General features: G+C 38.4%; 2 protein-coding genes across 2 annotated transcripts in view; one reads left to right on the top strand and one right to left on the bottom strand.

Moving 5' to 3' along the window:
- Positions 1-14,760, bottom strand: part of ETNK1 (ethanolamine kinase 1) — a 68,775-nt gene extending 54,015 nt beyond the window's left edge. Inside the window, exon 1 of the mRNA XM_004270918.4 lies at positions 14,338-14,760. Coding sequence (XP_004270966.2) covers positions 14,338-14,493 — 156 coding nt within the window. The 5' untranslated portion in view covers positions 14,494-14,760. The remainder of the gene's footprint in view (positions 1-14,337) is intronic.
- Positions 14,761-14,832: 72 nt separating this feature from the next.
- On the top strand, positions 14,833-18,984 carry LOC101284495 (S-phase kinase-associated protein 1-like). Its single transcript, XM_049694234.1, has 2 exons — positions 14,833-14,897; positions 18,474-18,984. The coding sequence occupies exons 1-2, from the start codon at positions 14,848-14,850 to the stop codon at positions 18,769-18,771; spliced, it is 348 nt and encodes a 115-aa protein (XP_049550191.1). The 5' UTR covers positions 14,833-14,847; the 3' UTR covers positions 18,772-18,984.
- The last annotated feature ends 7,122 nt before the right edge of the window (positions 18,985-26,106 follow it).

Below are 26,106 nucleotides of genomic sequence, written 5' to 3'. Positions count from 1 at the left end.
AACAAACCCAATCCAAAAATGGGTGGAAGACCTAAATAGACGTTTCTCCAAAGAAGACACAGATGGCCAACAAATACATGAAAAGATGCTCAACATCACTAATCATTAGAGAAATGCAAATCAAAACTACAATGAGGTATCACCTCACACTGGTTAGAATGGCCATCATCAAAAAATCTACAAACAGGGCTTCCCGGGTGGTGCAGTGGTTGAGAGTCCGCTTGCCGATGCGGGGGACGCGGGTTCGTGCCCCGGTCCAGGATGATCCCGCGTGCCGCAGAGCCGCTGGGCCCGTAAGCCATGGCCACTGAGCCTGCGCGTCCGGAGCCTGTGCTCCGCGGTGGGAGAGACCGCAGCAGTGAGAGGCCCGCGAACCGCAAAAAAAAAAAAAAAAAAAAAAAAATCTACAAACAATAAATGCTGGAGAAGGTGTGGAGAAAAGGGAACCCTCCTGCACTGTTGGTGGGAATGTAAACTGATACAGCCACTATGGAGAATAGTATGGAGGTTCCTTAAGAAACTAAAAATAGAACTACCATATGACCCAGCAATCCCACTACTGGGCATACACCCTGAGAAAACCATAATTCAAAAATAGACATGTACCACAATATTCATTGCAGCAGTATTTATAATAGCCAGGACATGAAAACAACCTAGATGTCCATCAGCAGATGAATGGATAAAGAAGATGTGGCACATATATACAATAGAATATCAACCATAAAAAGGAACGAAATTGAGTTATTTGTAGTGGAGTGGATGGACCTAGAATCTGTCATACAGAGTGAAGTAAGTCAGAAAGAGAAAAACGAATTATCGTATGCTAACGCATATATATGGAATTTTAAAAAGTAGTACTGATGAACATAGTGGCAGGGCAGGAATAAAGAGGCAGATGTAGAGAACGGACTTGAGGGCATGGGTAGGGGAAGGGGAAGCTGGGATGAAGTGAGACAGTAGCACTGACATATACGCTACCAAATGTAAGGCTAGTGGGAAGCTGCTGCATGGCACAGAGAGATCAGCTTGGTGCTTTGTGACGATAGAGGGATGGGATAGGGAGGGTGGGAGGAAGGCTCAAGAGGAAGGGGCTATGGGGATATATGCATACATATAGCTGATTCACTTTGTTGTACAGAAACTAACACAACACTGTAAAGCATTTATACTCCAATAAAGATGTGGGGGAAAAAAAGACATGACAACAACAGAAGTAGGAATAGGAAAGCAAAAAACAAAACTGTCATTATTTGCAGAAACAGAGAAAATGCACAAAGTATCTAAATTAAAAGAAATAATTAGAACGTGTGAAAAATTCAATGTATTAACATATCAATTGAATTTCTCTATACCAACAGCAAACCTTTTTTTAAAATGATATTCTTTAAATAATATCAGAAAGCATCAAATTTCTGGGGGGAAAATGACGTGAAAAATGCAAGATCTCTACATTGAAAACTTCAAAAGTTTGAGAGAAACTAAATAAATAAATGGGATATACCATATTTATAGATTCTAAGACTCAATATTGTTAATGAATTCACTTCTCCTCAAATATCTATAGATTCCACAAAAATATCAATCAAAATGTCATCTAGTTTCTTTTGAGGAAATTGAAAAGCTGAGTCTACAATTTACATGGCAATTTAAAAAGCCAAGAACAGTCAAGGCAATTTTAAAGAAGAAAAAAAAAAAAGCTAGTGTCTCATACCAAGGATTATAGTAACTATACCATACCAAGACCTAGAAGCAAAACCTGAGAGTAGTCAAGACACTGTGATACTGGTACAATAATAGACAAAACAGACTAAAGGAACAGAATTCATAAAGAGACCCACATACAGTGCCACCTGGTTTATGACAAAGGTAACACTATAATGGTGGAAAAATGGTGGTTTCAGGAAACACTATAATGGGGAGAAAATGGTCTTTTCAATAAGTGATACTGGATCACTGGATACTGAGAGCCATTCGGAAGAAAAATGAGTCATGACCTCCTCCACCTTCACCATAAACAATTTCAGATCAAAATGTAAAATAGCAAAACAATAAAGTTTCTATAAAACATAGAGGAATATCTTCAGGACTTTGGCATAGGAAGAGATCAAGACACAAACCATGCTACCCATAAAGAAAATATTGAAAAACTGGTGTTAAGACTATCAAAAGACACTATTAAGAGTGAAAATACAAGCCACCAACTGGCAGAAAACATTTATAATACATTTCTTTAAAAAAAGGACTCGGGGGCTTACCTGGTGGCTCAGTGGTTGAGAGTCCGCCTGCCAATGCAGGGGACACGGGTTCGTGCCCCAGTCTGGGAAGATCCCAACATGCCGCGGAGCAGCTGGGTCCGTGAGCCATGGCCGCTGAGCCTGCGCGTCCGCACCCTGTGCTCCACAGCGGGAGAGGCCACAACTGTGAGAGGCACGCGTACCGCAAAAAAAAAAAAAAAAAAAAAAAAAAAAAGGGACTCGGGAATTCCCTGGCGGCCCAGTGGTTAGGACTCCGCGCTTCCACGGCTGGGGAGCCTGGGTTCAATCCTTACTAAGATACTGCAAAGCCGTGCAGCGTGGCCAAAAAAAAATAAAAAGAACTCAAATATAGAATATGTAAAGAACATCTACAAATCATTAGGAAAAAAATAATCCAGGAGAAAAATTAGCCAAAAAAACTTGAACAGGCATCTCAAAATAGAAGACATTCAAATATCCGACCCACAGAAAAAAGATGCACTAGTTATTAAGAGAATGCAAATCAAACCCATAATAAGATACCCTTAATGCCTACCCGAATGATAACAATGAAGACAGATAATAACAATTGTTGGTAAAAATGCAGCACCCCTGAAACACTCATACAGTATTGCCATTAGGGGTATAAATTGACACAACCACTTTGGAAAACTTAAAGTATCTACTAAAGCTAAAAATACATACCAGATGACCCAGCAAGTCTACTTCTAAGTATCCGCCTAACAGAAACAGATATTCACACTCATCAAAAAACATACAGCTATGTTCACAGCAGCATAATTTGTAATAGCCAAAAACCGAAAACAACCCAAGTGTCCACCAACAGAAGATAAATAAACTGAGGTATATTCTTACAATGAGAATAAGAAAGAACTAACTATATATACAGAAATAAATCTCATAACTTTAGCATATGCCACCCCCCCAAAAAAAAGTATATACCATATGATTCCATTAAAAAAAATTCATAGAGAGGGAAAGCTACGATATAAAATCAGGATAGGAGTAACACTTGCTTGGGGAGAGTTGATGGATAGTGACTCCAAAAGAGTGTAAGAGAGGATTCTGGGGTACCATTTCCCAAATCTGTTTCCTGACTTGGATACTTATTACATGGGTGTGGTTGCTTTGTAGGAAAATTCATCAGGTTCTACACTTAAGATTTGTGCACTTTTTATTATGTATATCACACATCAACAACAAATTTAACTAGAAAAGAGTTAATGTAATATTCAGATCAGAAAAAATGTACTGCCAGTTAATCTTTTGATTACCTTCAACTCACAGTAACCCTAGAGAAAATTTCCTAAAACGATAAGGTTTTTAAAACTGAAAATAAATGCATAGGTACTTTAGTACTTTGGTTTAAATTTAATTAATTTTAATTTACTATCTTAAAGAGGAGATACAGATATACATACAGATACATATCCTCTCATATACATATAAAATAAAATAAAATTTCTTTCATGTATTACATTTTCAACAGAGATGATATCACCACCAAAGGAGCAAAAGTTGGTTACTGAGGGAAGAAAAAAATCTAGAGATGTTACAATGGTTTGTGGCTCTCTAAAGCTCGACCCTACCTGCAAAATCCTATTCTTTAGTATTTAATTTCTCCAGTTAGGTAAAAATTAACATAATTTAACCTTCTCTTCAGAGAGTAATTACTAAAACGTTGAGAAAGAGTGGAACATAGAACACAGAGATATTCAATAAATGTTTGCTTTTATATATATAGACTGAATGATCGATTTGTAGAATGAAAAAACTATGACCTAGGTAAGTTCTCATATCTTTCCAAAGTCATACAATGGCAAAACAGGATAAAAACCTAATGTCATGACTCTTAATCTGTTTCAGGGATACACCCTCAAGTTTATGGGTTCGCTAGCATGACCCTAGACTCACTGTAACATTGTTAAGTATTATCTGAAAAACGAATAAGGAAGGGGCAGTGGATGATCAATCCCTCATGCCTAGGTGTTTGCCAGATTCCCCACAGTATGAAACAGCAGGCATGCTGTCATCTATTACAAGAGGTAAAAGTAAGTGAAACCTAAAAATGATAGCTCCAACCCCAGAACAGCTGTCCCTGAATCCACAATAAAGTGCAAAATAATGAGAAATTGGCTAAATGTGTGATTCCTTGGCTGCTGTTAGCCATACTACCTACGACAGAAAGATAAAGACCGTTTTAGGGTAGATCTTGATGTTGCACCAACCCGGGTTCCAGATGGTCCGATACAACATCAGGCTGCTAAGCACAGAACTGTCACAAAAGAGTTCGTGCTCCACAGCAGATAACTCTTCTTTGACCTCTGTAACTCATCCTCTGTTTACCAAAATGATTCAGGTGGGAAGGGCACAAAATAAGGAAACTACTGAAACCTGAGGATATAGTGTAAAGTTGTCTCATCATCAGAATGGTCAAGTTAGGAGCAATCTATGGTTTGAAGTCCATGGCATGTTTAGGCTAATGCAGGACGCACAGCTTACTACTGAACAGTCCTGAATGGCTGCAACTAACCCAAACATACAGCAACCTAATCCCAGCAAGACTGCTAGACTGGAAGAATGGATAGAAGTGGCTACTAAGTCGGTTTCCTGAGAAGGGGAATTGTGCGGTCCTTCCTCTGCATGCAAAGTGGATCGATCACTCCAGATGAAGTGGCTGATATACTGCATATGCAGGCCATACAAGACTGGCCTTACAGCGACCAGGATATTCAACCACTTAATATGCCCCACCCCTAGGTCATGGTGAATACCATGATAAAGGTTTCTCCTTCTACATGGGTCCCCCATGTAACTCTCCTGTTACCAACATAAACTGTTCAGGATGCTGGATCTGATTTGCTGTCTCAAGCTTCCCTTTACAGGTCTTAGGGATGATAGTAAGAAAACTAAATTACAAGTAAGCAGAAAAGATAAGGGAGATGGCAAATGACTTGTCCCAATAGAGTGAAAGTTTTTCATGGTTATCAAAAAACTGGATGAATAAAGCAGACATTGATGGGGTTGAAGCAAAACTTTTTAATGAAGCATTATCAGATTGGATGGACTGATGGGACCTGCTAGTGGTCTCCCAGCATTGAGTGCCCCGAACAAATCCACCATATTTACTCTAGCTTGGGAGATATTAAAAAGCCAGGGTACAAAGATGATATTAAGAGTCTGCCACCAATTTGGAAATAAGCAAACTGACTGTGAGGCCAAGATCTTGGCCCAACCCTCAGCAGCTGGGAACCCAAGGCCAAATTCACATAAGTGGGTAAAATGGCCTAGAGGTAGAGAAGAAACCTTTTGACAGGGAAGCCCAATGCACTGAATCCAAAACCTATGTGAGAGACTCTTAAAGGAGCAAGTTACCCTGCGAGGACATGAGGATGCCACTGTTGATGGTGAATATTTGTATGCAAAGTGGAGTGCTGGAACAGGTATTATGAGAGGTGGTTCTGTCTCCTTTGCCAGAATGTAATACTGAGATAAATATGTTCTATAGTAACACTTTCCCTATTTTAGTACTGTAACAGAAGACATAAATTCACCCTTCAGCCAGGACTAATTGACCATATCAATTAGGAACTTAAAGAATTGCCCAAACCTGCACAGGTTGCTCTTTGAAGCAATACAGAATACCCGGTGGACAAAAAGAAATTACAGTTTTAATGACACCTTAGAAGTTAAAGTGATTATCAGTGAACTTGAAGGTCATCTTGAGAAGCCCAAAACATAATCCAATACCTTCTTTCAGTACGTGACACTGCCCTGCAACTACAAACCCTGAGATGATAAAAATATTAAACTCTACCTTAGCTACTATGAAATTTCTTTAGTCCTTAAAGATGATTAAGATACCAAGCAGAGTTTCGATATTTATTTATGGTCTAAAATGACCGATTAACTACTGAATTCAAATGAATGAGCTTGCACAGGCCAATACAACGGGAAAGACAAGCTTCAATTATTCTTTAAGACAATGGCTACTGGACCAGCCCATAAGCCTAGAAAGATGGAATTAATGCATGTCAGTTAACCGTTTTGTGGATTCCACCATCTTCGAAAATAAAATTAAAAGTAATGTAAAAACAAAACAAAATACCATTTTCATGTATCTAACTGGCAAAAATTTTTTTAATTTAATATCAGAGGTTGGACAAGGTATAGAGAAAAGGATACTTTCCAACACTGTTTTGAGGAGTATAAATTATATGAAACTGAGAAATAGCATAACAGTTTTGTGTCGACTTGGATTAACTACAATACCCAGTTATTCAAACACTAATTTAGATGCAGCTCTGAAGGTATTTTGCAGACGTATTAACCAGATAACTTCAAGTAAAAGAGATTAGTCCCCATGAATGAGCCTCATTCAATCAGGTGAAGAGTTGTAAAAGCAAAACTTCAGTTTTCCTGAACATATGCTGCCTTAAGACTACAACATCAACTCCTGCCTGAGAGCTTCCAGCTTACCAGAGAATGCCCTACAAATTTCAGATTTACCAGCCTCCACACTTGTGTGAGCCAATTCCTTGAAGATTATGATTTTTTTTCTTTTACTTTTAACCTTTTAATTCCACTAATAAGAATTTACTCTATGGATATACTTAGAAAAGTTATCCAAAATATATGTATAAAAGCAGATCACTGCAATACTTTTTTTAATACCTAAAAAATAAAAACAACTCAATTTTTTTTTAAAAACATGGGGCAGGTTATATATACTGACATGGAGATGTCTAAGATATATTATTTTTAAAATCAAGATACAGAATAACTTACTTATGTATACAAAAAAGAATATAGTTATATTTACTATATTTATAAACATAGGTAGATAATGTACGCTGGTAAATCTATAATTTGATAATTTTTTATAAGTTCAAAAGAAATTGTTCACAAAATTATCTTTGGGGAGAATGACTCAGTGTTGGGGGGGCTAGATTTTTTACTTTTCATTTTATAGCCTTGTTTTTTAAGGGCATGTATCATTTGTATTTTTTAAACAAAATCAACAGGGTTAGAATATGAGTCTTTCTAATTTTCCTCTTTATACTCTTTACAATTTTTTTTAAAACCTCACTTTAAAAGTAATTAAGTCACATGATGTTTAACATGACCAAATATTATGTCTGTAGCTATCAAAAATTGTGGTCAATACCATACCAACATGGGAAAATATTTATGAAAGGCTACATGAAAAAACGGAATACAAATTGTACATACAGATGGCCAAACACATGAAAAGAAGCTCAACATCACTAATTATCAGAGAAATGCAAATCAAAACTACAATGAGATATCACCTCACACCCATCAGAATGGCCATCATCAAAAAAATCTACAAACAAACGCTGGAGAAGGTCTGGAGAAAAGGAAACAATCTTGCACTGTTGGTGGGAATGTAAATTGATACAGTCACTATGGAAAACAATATGGAAGTTTCTTAAAAAACTAAAAATAGAACTACCATATGAGCCAGAATACTGGGCATATACCCAGAGAAATCCATAATTCAAAAAGACACATGAGGCTTCCCTGGTGGTGCAGCTGTTAAGAATCCGCCTGCCGATGCAGGGGACATGGGTTTGATCCCTGGTCCGGGAAGATCCCACAAGCAGCAGAGCAACTAAGCCTGTGCACCACAACTACTGAGCCTGCGCTCTATAATCCGTGAGTCACAACTACTGAGCCTGTGTGCCACACTACTGAAGCCCTGTGCGCCTAGAGCCCATGCTCCGCAACAAGAGAAGCCACCACAATGAGAAGCCTGTGCACTGCTATGAAGAGTAGTAGCCCCGCTCACAGCAAGTACAGAAAGCTCGCACGCAGCAACGAAGACCCAATGCAGCCAAAAATAAATAAATAAATTTATTTTAAAAAAGACACGCAGGGCTTCCCTGGTGGCGCAGTGGTTGAGAGTCTGCCTGCCGATGCAGGGGACAAGGGTTCGTGCCCCGGTCCGGGAAGATCCCACATGCCGCGGAGCGGCTGGGCCCATGAGCCATGGCCACTGAGCCTTCGCGTCCGGAGCCTATGCTCCGCAACGGGAGAGGCCACAACAGTGAGAGGCCCGCGTACCGCAAAAAAAAATAAAAAAAGACATGCACTCCAATGTTCATAGCAGCACTATTTACAATAGCCAGGTCATGAAAACAACCTAAATGTCCATCAACAGAGGAATGGATAATGAAAATGTGGTACATATATACAATGGAATATTATTCAGCCATAAAAAGGAACGAAATTGGGTCATTTGTAGAGATGTGGATGGACCTAGAGAGTGTTATACAGTGAAGTAAGTCCAGAAAGAGAAAAACAAATATCGTATATTAACGCATATATGTGGAATCTAGAAAAATGGTATAGATGACCCTATATGCCAAGCAGAAATAGAAACACAGACATAGAGAACAAATGTACGGATTCCAAGCGGGAAAGGGGTGGGGTGGAAGGAATTGGGAGATTGGGATTGACACATATACACTATTGATACTATGTATAAAACAGACAACTGATGGGAACATACTGTATAGCACAGGTAACTCTACTTAATGCACTGTGGTGTCCTAAATGGGAGGGAAATCCAAAAGGGAGGGAATATATGTATATGTATGGCTGATTCACTTTGCTGCGCAGTAGAAGCTAACACAACATTGTAAAGCAACTATACTCCAATAAAAATTAATTTTTAAAAATTGTACATAAGGTTCAATAACAACTATGTAAAATATTTAAGGGAGAAATTGAAGGTAATAAACAAAACAAAACAGTTGATTTTTTTAATAAACTATGAATAGGAAGTGGGTAGTTTTCTACTCAAAGTTTTAATATTGTGATATATCTTTTCAGTAAAACTAAATTACTTCATGATCATATAGTCTCTTATTTAAAAAATTCATACACAGTATATTTTCTCAGAGTACTGGAAAAAATGACTAATTCAAAATATTCTGTTTGTTAACAATTTTTTTTTAAACTGCTATTGTGATTACCACTAGAGGGAGGGAAAAGTTAGGAGCAGGAAGAGAAAGGGGAGATATTCTGGGCTGCTGGTAATATTTTCTCTTTCCCTGGGCTGGGGTTACGAAGGTATTTATTCTACAACAATTTATGTTTCATTAATTTTTCTGTTTGTTTGTTGTGTCTCACAGTTTTTAAAAGGGTGATAAAAATTTACCTATTTATAGTCCATCAGATATATCAGAGCAAAATAACTCCTTATAAGACAAAATCCTGGGGACTTTCCCTGGCAGTCCAGTGATTAAGACTCTGTGTTTCCACTGCAGGGGGGCGTGAATTCAACCCCTGGTCTGGGAACTAAGATCCCACATGCCACGCAGCGTGGCCAAAAGATTAAAAGAAAAAAAAAAAAAAAGATAAAATTCTGAAAAATACAACCTGATTCCTTAAATATACTTTTCATTACTTCCCTTATTTTTGTCACCCACAAAAAAAAAAAAACCTTAAGCTTCCCACTTCCTCCCTCACCTGCAAGCAATTAACAAGTCCTGAACATTTATTTTCTGAAATGTCAAATCTGTCCCTTATTTCCATCTTCAAGGCCACTATCCTAATTTGGATCCCAGCACCGCTTGTCTGTACTAAAATAAGTCTCTCCTAGGTAGTCTTTCACAAACATTTTTTAATGCAATACACAGAAAGAAATGTATTTATCCTCTAATTCAGTACATATATACTTTTATATAAAACTAAAAGCTTCACAAGATAATACTTACCTTATTACTTGCAATGCACTCTGATCTATCCTATCACATCTTATTTTAACTCATCTTTTTAAACTGAAGTGGTTTCAACCCACTATACTGATTTAGCATCCTTAGTGTGCAATAACCATCAGTTTCAAAACCACCAATGTCCTTTGTAAGTGATCACTTAATCCCCAATTCAAAGCATTTCCTTCAATGAATGCTGCCTAAATTGTAATCTGCCACTTCTCTAAAATATATATGATATAACTTACCTGCTTAAAAACATTCACCAGCTTCCCATCACGTCCTAGATAATAAAATACCACCTCCTTAAAGAGGCATAAAACCTTCGTATCTAAGCACTCCCTTATTTGAAAATCACTCCCACTTCTATTCTTGTTCAGACACCATTCTGTCCAAGATACTCATAGTCTAGCTTTTGTGAAAGCAGTTTTTCTTTGCCCAGAAATACTTCCCCATTCCATCTCCTATCTTTCCTTCCAAGCTCAGTTCAGGTACCCCATCTTCTATTAAGCCTTCCCTCCTCCATTCTCCCATGGCTACCTTCTGCAACAAGGAATGCTGCTGAGAAGTAGCATTATGCCAGTACAAAAAAATACATGTTAAAATTACTGAATTTTAGGAGCTTACAATTCTTTCATAACAACTTTCCACTTACAAATGGTGGGGGGAGAGCCTGGGGGAAGTTGGAGTACTAAAACATACTATGTATAATTTTACGTATTTCATTTAATTCTCCTGATACTCTTAGTAGTAAAGTAGTAAAATTAGTACTAGTAGTAAAATGACTATGAGTACTATAGTTGTTAAATTCTACTATTTTCTACTATGCTACTATTTTCCAAGGTAGAGAGTAAGTCCTTTTTATAGAGATTTTAAAATTTGCCAAAGGTGACAAAAGGCTGGAATCAGGACTCAAAAACCATCTTCTTGGGTTTCCCTGGTGGCGCAGTGGTTGAGAGTCCGCCTGCCGATGCAGGGGACACGGGTTCGTGCCCCGGTCCAGTAAGATCCCACATGCTGCGGAGCGGCTGGGACCGTAAGCCATGGCCGCTGAGCCTGCGCGTCTGGAGCCTGTGCTCCGCAATGGGAGAGGCCACAACAGTAAGAGGCCCGCATACCGCAAAAACAAAAACAAAAACAAAAAAAACCCATCTTCTTTCCACTACACTACGCTGAGGTCCCAGAGAGGTGAAGTGGTTTGCTCAGTCCAAGTCACACAGCTATTAATACCTGAAAATAAACTAGTACAGTAGGCTCCTGACTTTTTGGCCACATGTTATCCACATATATAGGAACCTATCAAACAACACATCTCTCTTAGCCATAGTCAAATAGTCTTAGGTCCTACCACCCACTCAAATACTTTACTATTAGATAGTAACTATCTTAAAAGAAAGCTGAAGTGAATCCCGTTTCCAAAATAATGTCACATGTGGAAAAGTAATGCAAATTTATGTTTAAGGAACTTAAAGCAAAATCTTTCTATGAGCCAAAGATTTAATTTTTAAAAAATTACTGATTTCACACAGAAATGGCTTCCCTGTCTTAATCATAATATACAAACATAAACTTTTCTCAAAGAGCAATAATTCATAAGATGAGTTCTCATCTCAGATCTACCATTACAAACTCCCAAGTTCACTTTCATTTAACTATAAAATACATATTAACAGTCTACATCTATCTCACAGGGTCATTGGGAGAATGTATGTGAAAGTGCTTTCTTTATAAATAGTAAAATATTATTAAATAAAAAACATTGTGACTGGTATTGTTTTAGAACCACTCTGCCTATTATAAGATACTACACTCCACAAAGCTCACCACTCCTTTTATATTGTATTCTTTTAATTTTGCACAGATAGGGAAAAAATAATTAAACTTTTTAAGACTCTATCTAAAATGAGATATATTATCCCCTGTGTCCATAAGTTGTGAGCAAAGACTGGGCCGTCTATTATTCTGAATGCATTGAAGTCTTTTTCTGTTTGCTTCTGGATTTTCCAAAATGCTCTCAATAGTTCAGCTGTAGGAGTAAGTGCCAGGTAAAATAAGTATTACTAGAGTAAGCTTCTAAGGTATGTTTAAAGCATTTTATTCACATAAGAATTTTAGAAAAAATCTTTTTAAAATATGGGCTACATTACTGATACCTGTTTTAATCTGTTGACTATTATGTTAGGTATGATGTTTATCTTTATACCTCAAAGGATATAAAAGCAAATCTCAAAAGAAAATATTCCCATTGATATTTACTAAAGAAATCCTGAAGCATCATAAAAGCAGAGTTTATAATGACCTAGAATGTGGGAGTCAGATCTACCATACTGAGAGATGAATAACCATCTACTCTGCTTAGCAGTTGTTCCAGCTTCTGGATCAATAGCTTTACTTGCAAATGGAGGGATTATATTTCTAAATAACAATCACCCTAAGGGCAAAAAAAAAATGGTAGTATTTACCTTCACTTACAAATAAGTATATTAGAAGTTTGGACAATGAGTCCAAAGGTCTTAAAGTCAAAAGCTGCTACATGGGTATCAGATTAAGATTCAATCCCAAGTACAACAATCAAAAAACAGTTTGATGTTAGCATATTTTATCCTTTTTTTTTTTTTAAACCGATATCCTGGCTTTACTTCACTGAGTTTCACCTAAAAAGATAGTACCTATCTAAAATGGTTGTTCGGGGGATTAAATGATTAAAAACACACCTAATGTACCTCTGGGTAGCTATTCCTGCTGTTCTACAGACAAACACATCAACTGAAATTCCAGTCTTCAAAGCTTCAAACTCTTAAGTCTCTGCTTAAAAAGTAATATGGTTTGCCAGTACCAGAGTTTACCACGAAGTAGCAATGTTTTTAATTAATATCTGTTTAATTTATAATTGACTGCCAGAATATAACTCATTTTAATAAATATAAAGATCTTCTATAATAAACTACAAATAAGTTAATGAATAATAAACTAAAGAAGTCTAGAGTTTCAAATTGTAAGTTTCAATTAAACTAATTTTCCTTAAAGAAAATATACTATTTTTTTTTAATTACACATGAAAATCATTTTGGATTCACTATGTCCTACATACTTGGCTAACAAACATTCCCTTAAATTTTCAAAATTTTTGTCTTAACTTTTTTCCAAAACATATGGGTCCTTTTAATCTGCTCCTAACTCTTCTAGGCAGTAAGAACTGAAGCCAACATTCATGAAAGCTGAAGTGTCGAGAACTGTTCTGGGCCCTAGGGCACTGTCCATGTTTTATTCATTTTTGTATAGGTGACTACTTTACCAAAGAATCTGAGATACTGTTAAGTCAATTAACATTGCTGAAACAAATCAGTCAACAAAATAAGGCAGATGATGTGGCTACTTCAAATGAATACTCTTACATTATTGCTCAGATTTGAAACAAACCTAAAATATGCCAGCCTTTAAAATTACTCTGTGTTTGCAAGGGAAAAGGAGGTTCATTTTCGTATATAGTATCTGAAACTCCAAAAGTTAAATACAAATTAGTATTCAAAATAAATTTCATGTATGCTTAATCGTAACTTATTAGAAATAAGCTATTTAAAAATGCATAGGTTCTTAAGGACTTTTTCTCCCAATTTTTGTCTATCTATGAATACTGTGGCTCAGGAAAAAGAAATATTCACAAGCCGCTGATCCTTCTAACATCAGATATTGTTAGTTTTACTAAGATGACTAAAACATTTTCAGAAGTACCGATACAAATAAAATAACGTGTGCAGGGCTACCGAAGAACCCATGAGGACCTCGGTCATTACTTTGGAATCGAGTACTGTCGCCAATCCCAGGACTTGAGAAGGTAAGACTTAGGGTGAGCATCAATGGGAGTACACCGACGGGGGAGGGAAGGGAAATGAAAAGATCAGAGATTAATTACCACATTATTTGTGAAAGGCGAGGAGATGGTGGCTTGGGCCGATAAGCGAGGACCCCTCGCAAGGGAGTAGAAAACGTTCTTTTCGCACTTAGAAGGGACAGGGGAGTGGGAGGAGGGGCAACGATCAACAGGAACCTTCCCGAGGTGGAAGGGGTGCGTCACGAACGTAGCCGCCTCTGGAAAGAGAAAAGCCGCCCTCAGGACGACCTCAATAAGCAATGGTGAAGGAAAAGGGGGAGTGACCTTCCTAGGTGTGACGGAGGAAATACAGGATCACTTCCCAAAGAACGGAGGGAGACGACGTTCCCAGAGGTCCTGCCGGCTCACCGGGGACTAGAAGGGATGGTGAGACCGCCCCCGCCCCCCGGCCCCCCGGGGCCGCGTCAAGGTCGGCTGAGACCCGGGTCTGAGGTGTGGGCGTTACCTGCAGGGTCACCTCCTGAGGGTCCCAGTGCGGCCGCAGGTGTCGCAGGAGGCTCAGGGCCCCCTCCCGGCAGCGCTGCTCCTCCTGATCCTGCACCGTGACGTCCAGCTTGGGGACCTCCGGGGAGCCGGGCGGGACGTGGATGTAATTGGCCATGGCCCAGGCTACGGCAGAGACTACCACAACTACGACGGCGACGGCGACCACGAGAACGGCGGGCGCCGACAGGCTGCTGGATCCTTCCGTCCCGGGGCGCCCTCGCGGGAGGGCTGGGGGCGTTCAGAATAACGGCAGAGCGGTAGGAGAACAGCTGGTGGCGGCACTCTCGCCGACCCAGGTCTGGATAGCGGCTGAACTGACCAGCGACTGCTCACGGGGAATATCCGTCTCGTCTGCGCTCGGCCGCCGGCGGGCGCGGAGCATGCCGGGACTGGCCTGACGCTGGCGTCACGCGCGGGGCGGGGCCTCGGCTGCGTTAGGATCAAGGCGGAGTTTCTAGCCGCGGGCACAATGGGCCTAGTGCCTGGAGTTAGGTTCCTCGGCCGTTATCGGACAGTGCGGTGCGTGCTGCTAGTCTTTAAAACGTGGGGCTCCCGCTTGGAATGATCCTGAGCCCTGCCAATCCCCGAACGAAAGGCTCTGAAGCTTTAGCTCACCTGATCGGGAGGGTCTTGGGGTCTGGGTTTGAGGTAGGGCTGAGTTTTTCTGGGAAGCCAGGGAAGTGCCCTGAAATAACTCCAGGATCAGCTTCTGAATTTGGCCTGAGTCTGGGCAAGCTGGGTTAACTGGGTCTCCTTGATCTCGGAGCCGCTGTGTGCTGAGGACTAACCACATGGTTGGGTTGGCAACTAAATTCCCATCAGCAGTGTACGGAGATCATGGTATTTGGGACAGTTAAGATATTTGGGTAAGAAAGCGACTGCACTTCAAGATGTGTTTTTAAGGCCAGATGTTTGATCATACCGAGAGTTATTCAGAGTCAGCCAAAACAGGTTATAGTGTAGGATGAAGATGGAAGGAATGGAGTTTTGGGGCTCAGCCGCTAGATGCCTGTTTCAGGGTATCCCTGAGTGGGCCTTGATAGGGCTACCTTCAAACTTTTAGTCTCATTGTCTTATAGCACCTAATTCCCCTGCTAGGGGAATATTGGAAACGGGGTAATCCACAAGTAATTTATTGGAACCTCCTAATTTTCCCAGTGATTTCAGGAAAATGGGTTGAGATTTGACCTCTTAATGTCTTGCCTGCAGCATTTGGTAAATGGTGAATACGTTTGTTAGTGGTAAATTAAGTCGCTAACTGGACTCAGCTTAATTAACAGTCAAAATGTTTATCTCATTAGCATCAGTTTACATTCTGATTGTTCAGAAAGAACCTACTTACCTTTGTAAATCACAAAATAAATAGCTCACTATCAATAAAGTTAAACTTCATAAATTAAAAAGGAGAAGAGAGTTTTATAGACAGCAAGACAGTTGATTCAACATTTTCCAGACTTAGTCTCTTTTTTAAATCGTATACTAGGAGAAACTCTAAATTATGCATTCCTTTCAATTTGGGGAGAAATAATCAATATACTAATTTCACATTTCAGGTAGTATCTGTTGTTGTTGGGTTTTTTTGGTTTTTAATTTTTTGGGCGGCACCATTGGATCCTAGCTCCCCATCCAACCAGGCCCTCGGCAGTGAAATCGTGAAGTCCTAACCACTGGATCACCAGGGAATTCCCTCTATTGTATCTTTGTATAATTTGTATTTTTTATTATTAAACAGTTGGCATTTTAAGAATTTTGAAGCTATGGTTTGAATTGTGAAATGATTTAATAGCAAATTACAAAAATTATTTGGGGGATTATACAAGTTTGTAATTTTAATGAAGTATCCATTAATAACTAGAAAGACCTAAAAAAAAAAAAAAACAAAAAAACCTATTAGGTACCTAAGTATAAAACTAACAAAAGATGTGTAAGACCCTTATGGATGAAATTATATTAATGGAGAAATGAACCATATCCATGAATAAGAAAAGATACTTATTAAAAAGATCTGTTTTCACTGAACAAACCAATAAGTATAGTGCAGTTACAATTAAATCTCAATTGTGTATTTCACAGAACTTGTTAAAGTGGCATTAAAATTCACACCAAAACTTAAGGTCGAAGAGAAGCTGCTATAATTCTTTGTCGGGGCGGGAGGGTTAGAGAATAAGTTGGGAGAACACATCCTACCAGGATTTATGATATAACGGTTTAAGAATGGGCAAATAGACAAGTGGAGCATGATAAAGATTCCAGAAAAAGACCTACACACGTGTGAGATCTTTGAATATGATAAAAGTGACATTGAAAATTAGGAAAGGATGGAGAAACAGTACTGGAATAACTGCTATTTGTATGGGAAAATTTTTTTGATCCCACTGTTACCCAAAAACAGGGTTTACCTCTTCGTGGGTGTCAAGCCAAAAGACACAACCAAGGCAAAGAGCTGGAGAAGGTAGTATTTATTACTTGCAGCAAGTGAGAACACCAGGGATCTTTCCCAAAGCAACGTCTCCTCGAACAGCAAAATTGGAGAAGTTTTAAGCTAAGGGAACATGCATATTCATGAATATGCTTGAGTTAAGGAGAATTCAGCATATTATTGGGGCAAAGGTCAACAGAGTCCAAGCTTTAGTCTTGGACTAAAGGGCGGGGGGGGGGGGGGTGTTGCTTAGTTCCTGTAGAACAACTCAAAGATATGTATCAGATTACGTATATCCACTGAGGAGGAACTAGGACTGTTTTATAGCTGAACTGCTGCTGCTTGACTGCTTTTCCACTGTTGCTACATTCCTTTGTTCCCTTAAGATCATTAATTACTGAGACCTGTTCAAGGGCAAGCATTGCAGCCAAGCTTAGATCACAAAATGGCTTAAGCCAAAAATGGCTTCTCTTATGTCAAGAAAGCCATGCCTGGTTTTCTTTCTCTGGGGACCCCCTAGCCTATCTGCTTACAGACTTAATTAAAATTTAAAACTTCTGCTCTGTGAAAAACTTCTCTGTGTTAAGGGAATGCAAATCCAAGACACAGACTGGGAGAAAATATTTGCAACAACAGATATCTGATGAAAGATTTGTATCTGAAATATGCAAATAACTCTGAAAACGTAACAATTGGAAAACAACCCAGTTTAAAAATGGCCAAAGGATCAGAACAGCCACCTCACCCCAAGATGAAATACAGATAGCAAACAAGCATATGAAAACATGTTCAACATCATGTCATTAGGGAATTGCAACTTAAAACTACGAGATAACACCACACACCTATTAGAATGGCTGAAATCCAAAATACAACACATGCTGGTGAAGATGTACAGAAACAGGACCTCTCATTCATCACTGGTGGGATGCAAAATGGTACAGCCACTTTGGAAGAGTCTGGAAGATTCTTACAAAGCTAAACATAGTCTTACCATGTGATCCATAATCATTCTCCTTGATATTTACCCAAATGAGTTGAAAATGTACATCCACACAAAAAACCTGCAAATGAATATTTATAGAATCTTCATTCATAATTGCCAAAACTTGGAAACAACCAAGATATTTGTGAATAGGTAAGAATAAAAAAAACTAAAACAACAACAACAAAAACTACTGGTACATCTATTCAATGGAATATTATTCAGCAATAATAAGGAATGAGGGATCAATCCACCAAAAAAAAAAAGGAACCTTAAATGCATATTGTTAAGTCAAGGCAGCCAATCTGAAAAGGCTATAAAATGATTCCAACTGTATTACATTCTGGAAAAAGCAAAACAATATTAGACACAATAAAAACATCAGTGGTTGCCAAGTGTCTAGCCAGAGGGAAGGAAGGATGAATAGATGGGACACAGGGAATTTTAGAGCTGTGAAACTACTCTGTATGATACTGTAATGGCGGATAGATGACATGAATTTTACAAAACCCATAGAACTGTACAACACAAAGAGTGAACCCTCATGTAAACTAGAGGCTTTAGTTCATACTTATGTCTTTGACAAGGCAGTAGTTATTTTCAAAATGTGAATGAATGAATGAAAAAAGTGTATAAGAAAATATAGGATCGGTTGGCCTTGTTCTCCACTTTTCTGTTTTTCTTTTTGCAGATGCCACCCTGCTCTCATCAGCCGCTGGCCCGCCATCTCCTTGAGCCCTAACACCATGCCTTCAATTAAGTTGCAGAGTTCTGGTGGAGAGATATTTGAAGTTGATGTTGAAATTGCGAAACAATCTGTGACTATTAAGACCATGTTGGAAGATTTGGGAATGGATGATGAAGGAGATGTTGATCCAGTCCCCTTGCCAAATGTTAATGCAGCAATATTAAAAAAGGTCATTCAGGGGTGCACCCACCACAAGGATGATCTGCCTCCTCCTGAGGATGGTGAGGACAAAGAAGAGTGAACAGATGATATCCCTGTTTGGGATCAAGAATTTCTGAAAGTTGACCAAGGAACACTTTTTGAGCTTATATTGGCAGCAAACTACTTAGACATCAAAGGTTTGCTTGATGTTACCTGCAGGACTGTTGCCAATATGATCAAGGGGAAAATTCCTGAGGAGATTCGAAAGATATTCAATATCAAAAATGATTTTACTGGGGCTTCCCTGGTGGCGCAGTGGTTGAGAGTCCGCCTGCCGATGCAGGGGACATGGGTTCGTGCCCCGGTCCGGGAAGATCCCACATGCCGCGGAGCGGCTGGGCCCGTGAGCCATGACCGCTGAGCCTGCGCGTCCGGAGCCTGTGCTCCGCAATGGGAGAGGCCACAGCAGTGAGAGGCCCACATACCACAAAAAAAAAAAAAAAAGATTTTACTGAAGAAGAGGAAGCCCAGGTACACAAAGAGAACCAGTGGTGTGAGAAGTGACATTTTGTGTCTCATGCTGTAACACTGTAAGGATTGTTCCAAATACTCGTTGCACTGCTTTGTTTATAGTTGTTAATATTAGAAAAACAGTCCACAAATGCAGCAGCAAATCAGTTGTATTAGCAGAATGTTGTCCTCATTGCATGTGTAGTTTCAGTACTGATTCCAAACTTATGGCTCAGTTTCTTCTAGTATGATCAAAAGTTCTTTTTTCTTTGCTCTGAATAAAATTGAACTGTGGGTTCTCTATAGAAAGTAGCATTTTGAGCTCTCCCTCTTTTTGTAAAGCAATTTCTGCCTAGTTTATTGTCCGGTTAACTTTAGTTTAGTGACTTTTAAAAGTTGACATTGTAGGGACTTCCCTGGTGGTGCAGTGGTTAAGAATCCACCTGCCAATGCAGGGGACATGGGTTTGATCCCCGGTCTGGGAGGATCCCACATGCCACAGAGCAGCTGAGCCCGTGCGCCACAACTACTGAGCCTGCGCTCTAGAGCCCACGAGTCACAACTACTGAAGGCCGGGCGCCTAGAGCCTGTGCTCTGCAACAAGAGAAGCCCCTGCTCACCTCAACTAGAGAAAGCCCATGTGCAGCAACAAAGACCCAATGCAGCCAAAAATAAATAAATAATTTTTTTTTAAAAATTCTTTAAAAGTTGGCATTGTAAGTAAAACAACTTGCAAAAAATTTTCTGAAATAGAATTAACAATGTATTATCTTTATTCATGAGTTGGAAACTGGAAAAAGGCTACTTGAGGTAAATGTTATCAGAGTGGGGTTATCAGAATGTCTTCCAGCTTCCTGGAGTCAGAGTACCACTGGTATTGATTAGCCTGTATGTAGCAGGGCTCCGTTAATTGGATCTGAGGACTTGTTTTTGCATTTTTAATCCTCTCAGCTTTGAATATGTTGGCTAGAGGCTCAGTTACTACTCAGTTTGTGTTTTGGGAGGAAACAGAATTAGACAGTTTGCTGGCTTTTCAATTAAAAAAGACACTTAACCCATGTGGTGTGTCATCTTTTTATAATCAGTAATCCTATGTGGGGAAAACCATAAACACTACTTGCATGTAAAAAATAATTTAACCTTTAATGTTAAAATGTATGGCATAACCCAGAAAGCATCAGTCATGAATGCAAGATACCTTCAATAAAAAGTAAGTCACATAAAAAAAAAGAAAAAGAAAATATAGAAATATAGGATCAAGTCTCCATGACTGCAAGTTAAGGAAAGATTTTATAAATAAGTCTCATAAAGCAAACACCCTGAAGGAAAAGGACTGACAAATTTGAAAACATTAAAATTTAAAACTTCATGAAATTAAGTCATAAAAGATAAAAGATAATTGTGACATATATGATGAAAAAAGGATTAGTATTCAGAATACCACTAATCAATAAGAAACCAAACCACCCAAGAGAAAAATGGGAAAAGAATATTAATTTTCAGAAGAAATCCAAACAACAAATAAGCTTACAAAAATAATACTTCTATAACTAATAATCAAGGCAATGCAAATTAAAACAACAACAGACAGCATTTTATACCCATCCATTAGATTGGAAAAGTTTTTGAATTCTGACAGGGCCAAGTGTACATTACTGGTGGGAAGATACATTTATTTTAAAAAAATAAAACTATGGAGAGAAATTTTGCAGTATTTAATCAAGTTGAAGATAGGCATTCTTTACCATCCACCAATTTCAATTCCAGGTATATACAAAAATCCCACATATGTACATGAGGAAGTGTGTACAAGAATGTACACTGCAGTATTAGTCCTAATGGCTTATAACTGGCAACAACCCAGCTGTCCCTCAGTAAGCAAATAATTAGATAGATGATTGATAGATAACAGATAGATGGATAAATAGATAAGAAATATCCTACAACAGACTAATGATGGTAGGTGGAATACATCTATCTACTTATACATACATTCAGGAGACAACAGGGGCCCTAGAAGTCAGAAATCAAACAGTAGCTTTGAGGACCCAACAGCAACCATACCTCTGGTTAGTTTGCAAATAGCTGACTTCTCTGTTTCTTCTCTCTCCACCTGTTTTTGTCTCATTCTCTGCTTCTTGAAATCGCACTCACTCTTCAGAGCTTAACCTCCAGCAATCATCTTCACGGAGCTTATGTGGATTTTCCTAATCTAAATTTACTTCTTTTATGCATCCGTTAGAACACCTAAAAAATTCTGCCTTGTGCCACCCACACTGTAGATTTAAATCATAAAGATTGTGCCACATATAAAAGACTAGTAAAATGTTTATAACTTGCTACATAATAAGCATTTTGTATGAGGGAATAAAAGGATCACTGAATATACATCCAAAGGCTCTAGTCATAAATATTTTAATGACAATGGAGTTAACTTTAGTTAGCAGAGTAATAGCATAAAGAATTTGCAGAAGAAAATATTATGTGAAACGAGATTATATGGACGTGTCTAATAGCTAGATCATCCCCCAAACTGAACACAAGTTTAAAATGAAGTCACTCTTGTACGCCTAACAGAGAATCAGGGTTAGTTAATGTCATTGTAGACTGAACTGAAGATTCAGAAATCCAGAACCCCTGTGATCCCTGGTGTTCAAGGATGTGCATGCTCTGCTCCACTGCTCCCCCTCTAAAAAAAAAGAAAAAGAAAAAGAAAGAGACTCTAGGTGTTTGGATTTTCAGATGTTACATAAAAATGAAGCTACACGTGTTCTGCTCTTCACAACTTTACGAGAGCCTAAGGGAGCTGGCCATCTATAAAGCTACTATAACAAACACATGTATGCTCAGCTATATTAATAAGAGCTAATAAATATTTAACTCTATAAAACATGTCTACCAGTGCTTGTTCTAGCTTGCCTCTTTTTCATGTTCCTAGAATCAGATTATAACTCTATTTCATATAATAGACTAATTCCTTAGTAGCAAGATTCTATCATTTTTCTCTTAATAACCTCCATGGTCTCAAGATAGTATCTTGCATATCGTAAATTACAATTGTGGATTTAGTAGAACAGAAATATTTCAAATGTTTCCTAATTATAAGAATCTAAAATATGTAAGGGGAAAAAATGTTTTTAAAGATACATGGGTAATGAGAGGGAATACACCTTACCAAATATTGAATCATATTATAAAGGCATAAGTTGAGAGGCTGGCACAGAAATAAACAGATCCCAAAAAAGAAAAATCCATGTATAAATGGGTATTCTATACGTAATAAAGATTAACAGTTTAAATCAGTGAGGAAAAGCAGATTAATTAAAAAATAATGTTGAAATCATATTTTTCACAGTATTTGTTAAAATTGATTTAGCAGTTTTTATTATTGTTATTTATTTTTTTCCTATCTTTTTTGGTGGTTTTTTTTGGCCATGCAGTGCAGCGACTTGCAGGATTTTAGTTCCCTGACCAGGGATTGAACCGGGGCCCTCAGCAGTGAAAGCATGGAGTCCTAACCACTGGACAGCCAGGGAATTCCTTATTATTGTTATTTAAGTGGTATTAATTAAAAGTTCACAAGTGCTGATCAATATTTCATCTTAATTCTATATAAGTCAGTGGCAAAAAACATCATTTTAAAAATGAAGAAACAGGGAATTCCCTGTTGGTCCAGTGTTTCACTGCTATGGGTCCAGGTTCAATCCCTGGTCGGAGAACTAAGATCTCACAAGCCATGTAGCATGGCCAACAACAACAAAAAAATCCTGTGGTTTTTTAAATCCATTTTTCCAGGACTTAGCTGATGACTGTCATTTAATAGGCACTTAATAATTATTTGTTGAATAATAAAATGGGTGACAGACTAAATATGTTCTGCATTATACTTTAAAGCAATTTTTTCAGACTCCTGATGTATACTGAATCACTCTATATTGTTTTACTACCATTCCAACTTTCTCCCAAATGTACCCAATAGCTTAAACACCAATTCCCAAGTTAAACATTTAATATCTCTATTCTCATTACTATTCGGTCCTCCATAAGAAGTGTTTGAAACTGTATTTTGATAGTTGGAAGTAAGAATTTCAGAGCAATTGTGTATGCACACAAACTACAAAGGGCTAATGCCTACTACTTGTGTGCCTACAGTGCATGAAAAATACACAAGTAAGGGCCACTTTCTCCAACTTCAGACTCTACCTTGTTCCAAAGGATGAAACTTTACTTTCTAGCTCATTAAAGCATATTATACAGAGACTGGAGAGATAATGAAGGGGATGAAAAGAATTTGAGCTTTGTAAGTAGACAATCCTGCTGTAGAATTTGAGCAATTTATTTAATCTCCTTTAACCTCAGTTTCCCCATCTGCAAAATAGTGCTAATAACAGGTCTGCGGAGATTTAAATAGATGATTATCAAATCGTCAGGATAATGCCTGGTCCTAGTAAAGGCTCAAATATTATTATTAAGTTTTCATCTGGATTAAATGAAATGGTACATAATAATTAGCTATTATTAAATGAGATGGTGTATTATTATTAGATAATAAAAGGTAAAAGTCTTCCTTAACTTCGTTCAGGGGTATTGTTCCAATGCTTAAACCTTAGTTCAGCAAAGGAATTTCAAAATCTAGAACTAAGTTATGGTTTGGGGGTCTGCGTAACGAAGGAAGCTTCTCTCTTCTTTCCTTGGGAGAGGTGTATCAGAGACTAGAGGAGAATATTCTGGGGGAAGGGTAAGGAAAATATCAAGGACCTACTTTCTCTGGCCCTTTGTGATCCACTAGGTCAGCTCGTGTTACTCTCCTTTTCTTCCCTTTGTATATTTTAAAGCTGCTCTGAGTAACACGACCCGGAAAGAGAGCACAATAGCAGGGAATGAGGAATGAGGCAGTAACTGGCAGCTCAGTGATAATGTCTGCAAGATACCTAAAACCAGAGCAGATGCGAGGAGACAGGCCATTATTTTGGAGGATTATAGATAATGAAAACTCTGAAGATTGGTAAAGAGTTAAGAGAAATACTAGTTTTTCAAGGAAGATGGGCAGAATGTCGCCCTATTAATCATAAACTGGTGAGATAAACCAGGATTGCCTAGGTAACTACTATATACTGTAACAGATTATTTAAGCCAACCAACAGTAACCACCCAGAAGAGATTTAAATACAGTAAGGCAAAATTCTGATGGTTTAAAGAGAACAAAGCCTACTATACTGATTAATTAACTTTTATGATGGTGTCAGGCCATTAGCGATAATGAGAAAACATCGTATTTCATGTGTTTGGACTTTGGTAAGATGTGATTCTTTCTTCTTGTCAACACATTAGGACCATATGGCCTAGGATCCAGTATTATAAATTAGAAAGAAAACTGACTGAATATCTTATCCAAATGGTTAAAAGTACCATGGATGCCGAAATGTGCCAGATGGGGTTACTTAAGGATCAGTTCTAGGGTTTTTTAATATACTTATACGTGACAAGTATGAGACATTGTAGAAAACCAGCAGGAGTTTCTACCCACTCCAGCACCCCTGAGTCAGTGCTCAGCGATAAAAATAGCCCAACCAAGGTACACATTCTTAACCCAAAACCATATGTCTGAAACAAATATGTAAGAGGTGGCTAATACACAGACATATGGAAAAAATAAAAAGTTGGGTTGAGGAGAAAAGAGGAAGAGGCAGAGTGGTAAAAAAAAAAAGTTCAAATAATGTAAAGTGTTCTAATTAGCCATAAAAAGAATACAAAACATGTATTTCTATAGATACAAATTATTCTTTTAATATTAATTGTATCTTTTTTTTTTTTTTTTTTTTTTTTTTGGTGGTACGCGGGCCTCTCACTATTGTGGCCTCTCCCGTTGCGGAGCACAGGCTCCAGACGTGCAGGCTCAGCGGCCATGGCTCACGGGCCCAGCCGCTCCGCGGCATGTGGGATCCTCCCAGTCCGGGGCACGAACGCCCATCCCCTGCATCGGCAGGCAGACTCTCAACCACTGCGCCACCAGGGAAGCCCATATTAATTGTATCTCACAAAATAATAAATGTTAAAACAGGACACATACCGGAATTCCCTGGCAGCACAGACAAAAAAAAAAAAAAAAAGAAAAAGAAATAGAAAAAAAATTAAAACAAAACAAAACAACAGAACACATGACAAATCATACGAAAGCAAAATTATTAATCTGATGTTAAATTGAAGGGCACAACATTAAGAGGCAAATGAATATTCCTTTTCTTTTAGAAACTTTCAGGGGTGATAGAAATGCTCTGTTTTTTAAATAAATTTATTTATTTATGTACTTATTTTTGGCTGCATTGTGTCTTCGTTGCTGCGTGTGGGATTTCTCTAGTTGCAGCGAGCGGGGGCTACTCTTTGTTGTGGTGCACGGACTTCTCATTGCAGTGGCTTCTCTTGGTTGCGGAGCACGGGCTTCAGTAGTTGTAGCACACGGGCTCAGTAGTTGTGGCTTGTGGACCTAGTTGCTCCATGGCATGTGGGATCTTCCCAGACCAGGTCTCAAACCCATGTCCCCTGCATTGGCAGGAGAATTCCTAACCACTGTGCCACCAGGGAAGATCAAATGAATATTCTTCTAAATAAAAACTGAGGCAAAAAGGAAATTAAAAATACAGTAAAAATATTTGGTAAATAATTGATATGAAAACAGTATCACAAGATAGGCCTCTGCTAAATCAGAACTCACACTTGTAGGTTAATTTATGATTTTGTGTTTATCATCAAAATTAAAAAAGAGAAAATAAGCACTGTATTTTTCATTGAAAAAAATACCCCAAGGAGGGGAAAGGGGGTGGTGGGCACAAGCCCCATAAAATTAATCTCTCTTTCAACTTAGCCAAGGCTATCTTAGCTGTTATAGAATATGCAAACATAAATGGGATTCTTATGTACTGCCAAT

The sequence above is a fragment of the Orcinus orca genome, chromosome 11 (genome assembly GCF_937001465.1).
Source record: "Orcinus orca chromosome 11, mOrcOrc1.1, whole genome shotgun sequence".
Lineage (NCBI taxonomy): Eukaryota > Metazoa > Chordata > Mammalia > Artiodactyla > Delphinidae > Orcinus > Orcinus orca.
Note: the sequence above shows the minus strand (reverse complement) of the source record. Positions and strands in the feature narration are given on the sequence as shown.